The sequence below is a fragment of the Anser cygnoides genome, chromosome 9 (genome assembly GCF_040182565.1).
Source record: "Anser cygnoides isolate HZ-2024a breed goose chromosome 9, Taihu_goose_T2T_genome, whole genome shotgun sequence".
NCBI classification, from domain to species: Eukaryota; Metazoa; Chordata; class Aves; order Anseriformes; family Anatidae; genus Anser; species Anser cygnoides.
The window spans coordinates 4,704,542-4,717,536 of record NC_089881.1 but is presented as its reverse complement, the minus strand read 5'-3'; the positions used below and the strand labels follow the sequence as shown (position 1 = coordinate 4,717,536).

At 42.7% G+C, this 12,995-nt stretch overlaps 1 protein-coding gene across 15 annotated transcripts in view; it reads right to left on the bottom strand.

Moving 5' to 3' along the window:
* The window catches only part of DOCK10 (dedicator of cytokinesis 10), a 151,967-nt gene that overhangs the window by 88,126 nt on the left and 50,846 nt on the right, over positions 1-12,995 (bottom strand). For 11 of the 15 annotated variants that reach the window (XM_048063031.2, XM_067002482.1, XM_067002486.1 and 8 more), the window contains exons 2-3: positions 8,427-8,546; positions 1,072-1,161 (exon numbers count right to left, since the gene is read on the bottom strand). In XM_048063031.2, the coding sequence (XP_047918988.2) occupies positions 1,072-1,161; positions 8,427-8,546 (210 nt within the window). The remainder of the gene's footprint in view (positions 1-1,071; positions 1,162-8,426; positions 8,547-12,995) is intronic. The other 4 variants (XM_067002483.1, XM_067002487.1, XM_067002478.1 and 1 more) reach the window with 1 other exon arrangement.

The window sequence follows — 12,995 nt, the reverse complement described above, 5'->3', positions numbered from 1 at the left end:
TATTGTTTTTTTTTTCTAACCCACTGTGTTTGTCTGTAACTGACTTTTCATCTGCAAATTATCTTGCGGTTATGCTCCATGGGAAATAGCCCATACTCAAAGTAGGAAGCCAGGTGTGCAAAACCCCAATCTGTGAAAAAAAGGCAGAGAACACATGGATTACTGGCTCATTATTAAGTGAGTGTGCTTGTAATTCAATGTCTTACAGAAGCTGGCTGACGATTCAATTCCCTAAATCCGTTCTGCTAATGGAAATGACGGGCTATATTTCAAATCCATAGTGAAAGATTGACAAAATTCAGAGAAGTGGCTGAAGTAAACTCATTGGAGATGTTGGGTGCACAATTCAAATGTCTTTCAAAGTAATAAAATCAGTAACAACCCCAAATATCCCTGAGGCAGTAGGAGAGCAAGCAGAACCTTTTTTAATCTGAGACCACATCTGGAAACAATACTATATTTTTTAAAAAGACACAGCAGGAAATCATGCCTAGTGGGGTTCTAACTGCCACTGAAGAACTTTGCTTGTCTTTCTACTATAAAGGTAGAGAAACCTCTAGATACTGATAATAAATATAAACCTCTACGCATCCTTCATAGTGCACCTCTTCCTCCGATAGTGGTAATGTACACTTCAAATACATAATAACTAAGAGTCTACAACCACATCAAACATATATACATGTATATATATATATATATAGTGAAAAGGTATCGATATTTTCTAAGCTTGGAGCATTCTGGGTACCACTGATTAGCACTCATGTAAAAATACCAATACCAATGGACTAGCAGTGACAGGGAACGAAGCTGGAGAACAGCGGAATAAGGGTTAGATTCAGCGCATTTGTAGTTTTTCTAGACACAAATATAGAAGAGCTAGCACTTACAGACATGCTGTTAACCTCCTCCCTTCCCCCCAACCTCCCTTCTGGCCTCCAAAAATCAAACCTGATTCAAATCACCTAAACAATATTAAAACAAAGAGGATGTTCACTATCAATGCATCAACGTCCCCACAAAACCTTGGCTTTATTTGAAAAATAAAGGATACAGACATTAGATATTTACCTCTTTAACAAATAAACTTTCTGCTTTTTGTTCTGCATCTTCAGGTACAGAAGGATACAGCGTCCTGATTTCCAGTGAAATTGTGTCTGTCTGACGATAAACAAATAAAAAAACAAATTAGCCAGGATGACAGAAGAGACGTTTTGTCTCATGAAGACAAGAGAACCAGTATTATTACTGCTTGCATTTTTCTTTTTTTCTCCGTGCAGACAATACACATGCACACCAACTGCAACCCAATTCCCTCCCTCACACATTATCAATAATATCAGCTAAAGAATTCATTAACAAGCAAGGGAAGTGTTCAAACAGATTTCTGGGAACAAATTTTTTCCAAGCAAACTGGGATCCAGAAGGCCCCCACAACAGGCTGGGCTTCCCTTAGTCCAAGGAGAGGCCAGGGCCACCAGCAATGTTCCTCTGTGTGACCCAGGACCTCCATGGGGTGGTCAGGCAAGTCAGTCCCTAGGCAAAAATCACGAGGGGAGGCTTTGGGGCACTTGGAGTTAATCCGCAGATCAGGCCCACTCATTTTCTCCACTGTAAGATGAAAAGCAAACTAGTGACAGCACACCCCAGCAGACCAGATTTTGCTCTCGGTTACAAGGAAATAACTCCACTCGAGGTAACCTAAGGCTGAAACCAAGCCAAATGTCATCTCGCAGCTCATCGTCTCTTCCCTTACAGAACAGGCACGTGATTTCCAGGGGAAGGCCTACTGCCGATGGCTGGGTTAATGAGGAACCCATTGCTTTCTACAGCCACGAAGCAGCCTGCAGCACCCAGTGCTAATGGACAGCCCGTGAGGGTCTGTTTCATATCCCCAGTCTCAGACTAAAAAGGGATCGTTCTTCTCCACAAATTGAAGTACCCAGGCTGCGTGTGACAGTCACCTGGCTGTTACTGACTGAATTGCTCTTTGCAGCTTACAAACGCCACGCTGGTTCCTCCTATGGCTTTTCCTATGAGTAATTCTGAGAGAAAGGCATACATCACACAGGCAGATGAAGACCTCATGGGGTTCCCCAAACTTTTTCTGTTTCAGCTGGATAGCTGAGGATACAGCACAGATAGATCACTTGAGCTCCGACAAGTAGTGATGGTCCCAGCGTAGTATGAATAAACCCTCTTGTTCTGATAAACTATGCAAGCTTTCCTAAATGTGGATTACAAGGCTCTCTGTTTGTATTATCAAAGCACACATGCAGTGAAGATTTACACAGTCATTTAGTCTATGAATAAAAGAGACAACCGATGGAGAAATATGGATTTTGAGGCCACACTTAGTGATAGTGAAGATGGCTGGATCCTTCACTGCTTAGGGACTTCCCAGCAATGCCCACAGCCTCTGGGAGACACTTGCTTTCTTATTTCACGCATGCATAACATTTCAAGTCCCTTTTTTAAGCAGTGCTGAGAAGATGCAATCCCTGAGCACAGCTGAAAACCCACAGTTGTGGCACCACAGGAGCCCTTCACCAGGCTGGGGCCCAGCCACCAGCAGCAGAAGCCACAAAACACGCACGCTGCCCTTCCATGGCATCACAGCTGCTAAAGATGATCAGCAGACACAAGGTAGAGCGGGAGGACACAGAAAAGAGGTGTGATGAACTCTGTACCTCACATTGACCCTGTGAGGATGGTGACTAAGCTGCAGAGAGACCAACAACCTCTTCTGCTTGACCACAATAAAACGTATTTGCCCTGCACACTATGCAAAAGAGAGTTTTCAGTATTTATTTAAAATGTATACCATTTTTTTAAACCTAACGCAGCAACACTTCCTGTCAACCGCTATCAACACGCTGACCAAGACAGCTCAACATTTTCCCAGTGGGGTTGCCGTGCCTGCCTTCCCTCAGAGCTTGTGTGAGAGGTTACAAGACTGCAGCAGAACAAGAGCTGGAACTGCAATCCACGGCTTCGCGTGCAGCACTCGCCCGCACTTTTCATCTCAACGAGATTGCCCTTTGGAGGAAAGAAACAGAGCTGTGCAAAACTGAGAAATCGCTAACATGGGGCTTGTTGCACTTGCAGGCTTTGCCAAAGAATGTCGTGGGTTTACTTACATAGAACTGTGACATGACAAATGTTGTGTATTGTTATATTTAAACTCGTTTTAAAAACTACAAAGCACTTCCTTTCTGAGAATTAGTTACGATCAACCACTGAGCTGCAAAAGCCTTGCCACAAAAACACTTCCTGTTCATAGCTGATTACTTCCAAAGCCGACTGCCCTTAAAGGCTGATCTGCCATAGCATTTGTTCACTACAGCCTGTTTACTTCAAAAAACAACTAAATTTCAACATCAGATTGAATGCTGAAGGGTTAATAATAATAAAAAGGATTTTACTTAACAAATTCAGCATTTGTAACTGTTTTGACTACAATCTCTTTTTCTTTTTAGGCATTCATAGCATTTGTGCATTCAAATCAAAGGTTAAAAGGCTATCTTCTAGTTTATGAATGCAGATACTCTGATAACTATATAATGCAGATATTAACAAAGCCACAGACTTCTGGGCATCAATTTTGTATAAATATCCTATATCCACCAATGATTTCTGGCATTCAGTCAGCATCTCATTTGCATAAAGCTTTGGCCCAAGTGTTTGATTAGTTATAAGGTGTGATTTAATTAAGCAATGCCTCTTGCTATATCCACTGAAGAGCACTTCTACAGTGAAAACCACAGGCTAATACTGTCCCTTATCAATGATCGATTAGGAATAATATTTTCAGACAGGGTGCACTTCCCACCGACACAGTAAGTGTAGGAATTGAAAATGGAGTTCAAACTCCATTAGGCATTTCAAACATTTGCACTCTGAATCTATTCTAACAGCTTTTAGTCTGAAAGCGTGTAACCAGTGGTTGAATCTTTAGACAGATACGTCGAAAATGATTACATTTACTTCCTGAAAAGGCAGCCCTTCTAAGAGAGCTAACCGCACGCCAGCAGAAATGTTTGTATTTGTCAATGCTTAGATTCAGTCTCTCCAAAGAAAAGCTGCTCGGGCCCATTTTCATCTAAGTAAACAGCTTTCCTTAACACCAGTGAAAACTGCAACGAGTTAGTCCAAATTAAAAAGCAAGGATCAGGTGGAACTCTGCAATATAAACGCTGCCACTGCATGGGGCTGCCAGCAGGCTGCTGCCGGCCCTCCTAGCACAGACCTCGCCGAGCAGGTGCAAGCACAGGGCGTGTTGGAAGGTCACAGGAACATGCTGGGTGTAAGCACCTATGCTCTCATAACGTTTGCTTTGCTAACTGCTTTACTCTGTGTTTTTAAGAAGTCGAAGTGCATCCATCCAAGCCCAGCTGCCACTTACTTCCCTGCTACTCCCACCTGACGTGAGTTTGCATGAGAAAGGTCCCATATCACCTTGTCGTGAGTAACAGACCAAACTTCTGCTCTTCTCTGAAGAGTAGATACTGCCTACCGCACGGGAAAGTGGTGGTAAGTCACGTGCTATTGAAAAGAAGCTGCTAGTCCCCCACAGTAACTCTGCTGATGTCAGAAACGATAGTCAGGAGTACAGGGTGATTTCCAAGGAGCTCCCACCCCCTGGTTAGAGCTGCCCTACAGCGTACATTCACCGTTCCACGTGAAGAAGCAATGGTTTTGCTCACTCTCAGGGGTCACTTGCATCAGGGTGCCTCGTGAACTTTTGTACCTGAGCAAACAGCTTTTGTCCCTGCACAGCGGATTCACAATTAAAAAATAGGGAGGTTTTGGCTCTTCCTTATTCAGAACTTTAAAAAATAAATTTAAAAGATAGCCTAGCAAGTCGCACCTGCTCTGACAGAGTGCATCAGCACTACACAGCCCCTCTTCTGAGTCCTCTGAGATACTTGGAGGGCACCTGGGGGAGCTTTCAAAAGCCCAGAAGAGCCAGGAGCACAAGGACAACTTGAACAGGTTCTCCATTCCCAAATTGCAGAGCTAAGCATTGCTTTCTTACACCCGTCCTAAATCTAGGCACTGAAACTGTTCGTCCTATTGCAGGTTCAAATCAGATGTATTTATACAATTAGTTTAAGAAAGTCTGATTTCTAAACAGATTTTTATTTACATATATTTTTAAAAAGGAAGGCGTGAGGAGAAAGAGGAACAAATTTTCATGACACAGAGTTTAGCATTTTTTTAACCTATTAAATACTTTCAGCTGCCTTTTAATGATAAATAACATTTATCAACACATAACTATCATGTCTTTACCTATCAAACCCCAGCACAAGCATGGTGTTAGCAGAGAGGTGCTGCACTAAGGGAGGGTACCACCGATACCACGTAAGACTTGAGATCCCGGAGAGATTTAACAGGAGAGTGCTGCGGGCTCAGTGAATTTTTAAGGATGGTGACATGAAGAAAGGACAGAAAAGTACTTAGGAAAGTATATGGCAAGCATTTTGACATGAAGGTCCTTAGGAGCAGAAGTACAAATGTACGGTGATGGAGCCATGCAAGACTAAGAGGTGAAACACTAAAGATGAGAGGAAGAAAGATCCGAATGAAGTTGTCACATTCCTTTCATGGTCTCCTTTCTGGTAAATGTATAGGAGGAAAGGGAGAAACAGGAATGGCAGACAGTGGTTTCTGTTGTCAAGGGAGTGTGGCCAGGTCTGGGATAACAAAAGTTGAATGGCACACTGTAATCCAAATACGAGGATAATGCAAACCTACCAGCTCCATGACCAAACATGCGCTTTTATGATTATAACAAGAAGGACAAACTCCCACTTACTCCCAAGTTCAGTGCACGCTCACACTCGTGACAAGGAGCTCCTGTGAAGCTGTGCAGATCCTTCCCCCACATAGTTGCTGCATTGCTACAAATGCAAAGTTTTGTAGGAGAAATTTCCACTGGCCATTGTTTCCCAGAAGAACAACAGAAGGACAATTTATTTATGGGATCCAGCAGCAGAGCTGCATGCTATTTTCAAAGGGAAATTGGACTTTGGGGAGGCAGGAGCAGAGTTAGCAAGCAAGGCACTGCTAGGAAAACAAGAAGTGGAACTGATGGGATTTCTTTTTTTTTTTTTTTTTTTTTTTTTTTTTTAAGAATTATTAGGCACAGTCACAAAAACATGAAGCATCTTTTCCCCAGCTGGAGTTAAATTGGAGAATGCATCTTCATAACACATGCTGTATTCCTCTGTTGAAATGCAGGGACATGGAGAAATATCAGGTTCAGACTGATACCAAGATACCAAGAAGTCTTTGCTGTCCCACAGACTTCTTGTGGGATGTTGGAAGTGACTTACAAAGGTCTTGTGAGAATAACTGCATTACTGTTAAATACTACAGATCCAGAAATGGCACATCAGTGTTAAAAGCCAAATTTTCTCTTATGCTCACTACTTCACCTCTCACATATGCTTGGGTTTCACTCTTAATAAACTTTTGCTAACACAGGCCCAAAGTGGGGCTGCATCATCGCTGAGCTATGAAGTCTGAAGCAATTCTAATCGTTGCTTTTAAACAGGAACGTCCACCATTTCCTGGGGCATTATCACATTAAATAACACTCAGAGCCAGCCTGAGCATCTCCTAATTCAGTCAGACCTGGATCTCTTTCTACTCAAATGGCTGACCCAGACTGCTGTGCACAGGTGATATTTCAGCAGGAAGGAGCACGGCTATAAATAGATGCTCTGCAGCTGAAAAACCTGTCTGCTATTGAAGCTCTGCAGCCCTGTCTGGTGACATAAGCTCTTGTTACTGCAGCCGACTTCAACAAGAAGATAACAAAGAAAAGAGACTGTTTTATTGCAAGGCAATGGACCTACCTCTGCTTCTGCTCTTTTATGAGTACAGGTCATCTCTACTATGCAAGTACCTCTCTGTGGTTTTTAATTGTTATTATTTTATTTTACTGAGTATACTGTGTTTTGCAGTTATTCTCCATAACACAGAGGAAACAAAATAGAAGTAACTACACTAAAGGCCAGGCTGCAACTGCTAAAAATGAAATGAAAATAAGGATATGAAAATATGGTTTGACAGGCAGAGGTCTGGAGCAGTAGGACATGATTCTTCTTTTGCTGAGAAGAAACAGCTTCTTTTGCTCAGCTGACTTGGGCTCAGTTATTCTAAATCCAGGGGCTCAGGGGCCTTGTGACAGCACACAGTAAGTCTAGCCAGCTTTATAATGCTAAATTTCAATTTCGTAAATTCACAAATGTGCAAAATGGATAAAGGAATTAACGGTGATGTGGAAATGTATTCTGTTCAGTTCTCTCTCAATCCCACGAGCACATTAACTCAGTTAATGCCACCAAGGAAATAGAGCCATTTAGTAAAACAAAGCAGTCTATTAGATTAAGCTGGCCCCGCAGGACAGCAGCAGTGCCATGAGCTGATGGGAAGGGCTCTCACACAGCAGTTACAATCGGTCACAGATTGAAATGTATTTCCTTTAGAGAATGCCTATTCATCGGAATCTTTTGCAGAGATTGGTTGATTCTGAAGTCGCTGTAAGGTGTGGGCGATCTGCCAGCTTACTTGCCTGGCAGCATGTCTCCCAAGCCTCCCTGCAGGCAGCCCCTGCCCTCCTGAGCCACCCCTGCCCCAGACTTACAGATTCTTGATTTCTTTGCAGCTCAGCAGGCCGAGCACTGGGGAACCATGGATGAGGTCAGACAGCCTCGCGGCTGTGGGCTCTGCTACCCACAGCCTGTCAGCATCACACCACAGGGGCTGCCTTGGCATTGGGGACTCCGCATCCCCATCGGTCAGGAACAGCTTGCCAGATCTCCATCCCCGCTGGAGAGGAATTTGAGAAAGCCCCAAAACCAAACAAAATTCAAGTCTGTTCAGGTTTACCCTTTTTGTGCAAACTCAAGTTGCTCACGCAGCTGGGAAATATGTTACAGCTGCCACCTAAAAAGTCTGACTGAGCAGAAGTCCAAGAGACATGGGTCGACTCTAGTGGCCAACTATATCCAATAGAATATAGGATCAGATTGATTATAAGTAAATTATGGAAGTATAATTCAATTAGATTGTAATAGTAAGGAAAAATTCCAGCACAAGCTAAACTGCCACTGTGTTGAGCAAACAAAGTACATGTTATGGAATAAAACATTTTATGAGGTCTTGAAATATGTTTGGGAACAACCAGGGCTTTGTGCTGTGTCTAATACTGAACTATAAACTCACTCATGTACGAATGTCAGGGAAAAAAAAAGAGTGAATTTGGTAGGAGAGGAGTAAGGAGCTACGTGTAAACTAAGAAAAATCTTAGAGAGCCCTGGGGACACTTCTGTGTCTCCCTCTAACAGTGAGGGTAAAATAAACAAGTAGACAAACTGAAGAGAAAGAACAACACACATTTGCCTTGTACTTACTGAAAAGTCATCATCGGGGAACAATATCAGATCTTTAAACAGGCTATCCCCAATATTTTTTTCAATTTCTGTGATGACAGCTTCATAATCCAAAGGCTCCAAGAGTTTGGGTTTTTCCTGCTGTAGAGAAAAAAACAGATCAGGTAATCTCGCTACACTCAAATTCTCCCTTTTTTTTTTTTTCCTGCATAAACTGAGATCTGCTGCATTTTTTTTTTTTTTTTTAACACCAGAATATGAATGATGACCCTCCCACCTCTCCACAGCTTGCTACAGCAGAGCTGATTCATAGAAGCAGAAGTGAGGAAGCTGGGCCAGTCGTAATCGTTGTTCTCAACCTGATAATTCAAGGGCAATTTGTCAGCTCATTACAGGGACTAAACCCACCACATTGTCTGTCATTCTCTGGAACACTCTTTCTCTGCAAATCTATGTAGAACAATAGACAGATGGACGCAATTTGAATGGAATATAAATATTATTTTGAGTTACTATGTTGTAGAATAAAAGTTGTATTTTACCCACTGCTCTTGCACTGTGCTATTCAGAATAACATAAACCTTCCTCTCCCTCTTAGCTAGACCAAAACCATGGTGTATCAGAAAAGAAAGCTTCTACATCTCCATAAACCAAATTTCTCCAATGGAAAATCTGATGATTGCCCACAGCATATGGTTTATACATATAATATACACATGGTCCACTGTACATGTGATGGTCCAAAGATATCAGTTGCTCCCTCTTTTAACTTTGTTCTCGAGAGTTCCTGCTTTTTCAGTAATTACAGTCATCTCAAAATTGTTACCTTGGCCCTTGTGTACACTGTTTCCCTTCTACATTAAGTTCAAATCCTCGTTTGTATCAAATGGATCTATGAAAAGTTTAATTAAGTATCAACAATACAGACACACAAAATAGACTAAAACATGGAGATACAAATGCTCCTATAAAGTTATTCAATGGCTGTTCAGCTTATCAGACACAGAATAACCACGGACCTCCCTCCAGGTCACCCCAGTCCAGCCTGTTATTCAAAGCGGGGCAAATTGGATCAGGCTGCTCAGGAACCTGTCCATACGAATCCTGAAAACCTCCAAGGATGGAGATGCAATTTAAAAAGTTGTAGCTGTTCCTTCAACAGTTCAGTCTATTACCTCTCTTAGTTGTGCTTGCCAGCTAAAAAGTTAATAAATTTCTAATAGTCGGCAATATTTAGTATTCACAGGCCAAAGGCAGTATCAACTGATGTTGAGATATTAAAGACATAAAAAATAGATAAGATCAACAAATAACAGTAATAAATAGAGCTTTTTTGAAAGCTCTTTCCCAAAGAAACTGAGTCATGAATGTTGCTGTAGGATGTGAGGGAAAGGGGGGAAAGAGAAACAATATTTGGCCTATCTAAACATGGTGTAACTACCAACTTCAGGAAGCCACTAAAAGAGCTATTCCCATGAAATAAAATAAAAAGGGATTATAACACGTGGATACTGTACTAGATTCCCTCTTGGATGAACCCGGAGACCAGGACAGTTGTCCAACTTGTGTCAGAGTCATGAAAGGGAAACTGAATTAGAAATAAAATTTGCGACTGTTTAACAGGAAAACAAAACCAAAAACTTATCTTCAGAAAATACACTGTAAAACAAAATGCCCAAAAGAGGAGAATTATCTTTAAAACTTGATTAGATTCTGTGACAGGACTGTACACTAGTGCATGATGCTCAGGTAAGACAAGTCACCCTAACAGAGCTCTTGAGATTTCACATTACCCCAGTCATCTTACCTCAGACTGTCACAGGCCAGAACTCGGCCCTAGGCAGCAATAGCTGACATGTTAACATCCAGTCCTACCCAAGAAACACTTGGGTTGAAGCTAAAGCAGTATTCTTCAGTGTGGTGTTTTCAGTCTGCCACCTACCTACAGCAGCTCCCCGCAGGAACAAAAGGGGCTCATCCATCCATCTCACCACACACAGCTCTCTCTTCCTTCCTTTCAAGTTGCGTTAAGTCACTGCAGTACCCTTGACACAAGTTTTAGGCTCTCCTTCATTAAATCTAATTATATCTATTTATTAAATATTCCTATATGGACATAAGTCTCGAGGAGGAAGAGAGAACACCAGCGACGCATGCTGAGTGCACCATCTGCTGTACCACTAATGATGCCCAGGTCTGAAAAGTAGTTAACTCCATCTGTGTTCAGAAGAAAGCAACATTGTAGTAGTGTACTGTTATCTTCAGTAGGAAGCCTTACAGCAACCACTTGCAAGAAAAAAAAAAAAAAGGGCAAAGTAAAAGTGAAAAAACACACGTACTGATTTTTTTTGAGGTACAAGTGTTTTTTACAGGCATTTTCCCCATGTAGTGGTTTCACTAAAGCATGTACGTTTTCTGCAGAAAGTTCACAACGTTAACTGCACTGGGAACCCTCCCTTCCTAAAGCAGATACCATACTACTAGTGGTTTCACAACAGTCTCAGGTTTTCGCAAGTCAGGCATGCCACTGTAACCATCAATGTCCACACCAAAAACAGAGAGGTGTCAGAACAGCATTAATCTAGGTCCTGTAATCCCAAGAAACTTCATAGACATTACTTTTAATTTTTTTAAAAGAACACAAAGTAAGCAAGCGATAAGCAGCTACCTTCCTCCTAAAGTCATAGAGTAAGAAAGAGCTGGGGAATCCCACAAATCTTTGGACTCTTGAAATATGGGGGGAATTCCCATAAAAACTCATGGCATTTGCAGCTTCTCTGTGCAGATGGGAACCACCCTATTTGCTGGGACTGAGAGAATGAAGAGGTATTTCTTCTTCCCCCTGGAAATCCCTGCAAGGCTGGAGTGAGTATGGCCACATCTCCTTCAAAACCAGCGACACACAGCTGCTCAGCCACGGGCAGAGGCAGGGCAAGCTTTGCCATTTCGGCCTCCCCTTTCTCCTCAGAAAGCCACTCCTGATCAATGTCTGAAACACTCCAGGGCCAAACTTCTCGACAGTTGCAAGGTCATTTATGCGGGGCGAGAATGAAACTCGAGAAAACCCTGAAGCAGAGAAACAGAGTGAGTGTATACACATCGCTGCTCCCACAGCGCTAATTCTCTGCTTGGCCGTGCTGGGAGCCGAAGTGCGCGAGCTGGTAGAAACATGTGAACAGAAGTTAACAGAAAGGTCTTATGAGAAGGATGATGCATCCAAAATGCACCTACATAGAAGCAGATGCAACATTATCACAACTATTGCAAAGCTTTTTGGTGAAGCCCTTCAATGTTTATGATGTTTTTCTAGTGATGCAGTGACCAATGTCATTCTTTCTACAACTTCACAGCAAAATCCTGCAGAAAATGCAACACTGCATCACTCCAAGTCTCATAAATCAGAGACGCAAGTAATAACCCACTCTATTGCAGAGATAATCCAGTCCATTCACTGCTGACATGAAGCATGACAATGTAGTAAACATGAGACCTCTTTATCAATCCTTGCTCAGTGAGATATAAACCACAGAATGTCTTGCGTTCAAAGGGACCCGCACGGACCATTGAGTCCAACCCCTGACTCCACACAGGACCACCCCAAAACCAGGCCATGTGTCTGAGAGCGCTGCCCAAACACTCCCTGAACTCCAGCAGCTCAGTGCTATGACCACTGCCCTGAGGAGCCTGTTCAGTGTCCCACCACCTCTGGGTGCAGAACCTTTCCCTAACCCCCAGCCTGACCCCTCCGCTGTCACAGCCCGAGCATGTTCCTGCACATCCTTACAAACCTGCACACCAGGCAAGGCGCACACCCACCCGGTCCCGGGCAGAGTCAGTACTTTGGCTGTGGCAAAGGCCGGCACTACAGCGCTCAGCGCTGCGTTTGTGACAGCAGGCGGCAGCTGCTCCAGTTCACAGTTTCTCTCCAGAAGATGTGAATGACTGTTCAGTTCGCTTGTCACAGGCAGACAGAAGTGGTGACGTTGGGATTAGCAGATTTCTCCCTGCAAGCACTAGCAGAGATTTGTAAATGAGCAGGGCTGATTTAAAGCTTTAATAACCAGAGTGCTGCCTCTCCTCAATTTAACTTGTCTGTTCTTTTTGGAAGTGGACCAACCGAGCGATCTGTGTGCCAAGATCAAATTATGCTGGCTTGGATTTTTATAGTGCTTTTTATATTCTCTATCTCAAGTGAGTAATGAATTACATTTAGGTGTACTGCAATGGTTGTGAAAACACATAGTAAAAGGCCCTCTCCAACTCCTCACCTGCTCTGACAACCACGACAGAACCATTTACTTTACATGCTGACACTGTGCTGTTGACCACACATCTGCATGTTGTTTAGCCAACTTTCCCAAACTCTTTTTGAATAGTTAAGAGGTCTGTAACAAGCACCGGAGCCAACACCACAGCAGGACAATCACTGCTTCACTTCAGCCCAGAACTCCAGGTGTGATATTCAGTTTGAACAGGACCGTAAAAACCCACCTCCTTGAATGAGACCTACACCATAGTCTTCTGATCCACATAACAAAAGCATCATTTTCCCTGCAATAATAACCAAAATATACACAAAAACGATTTTAA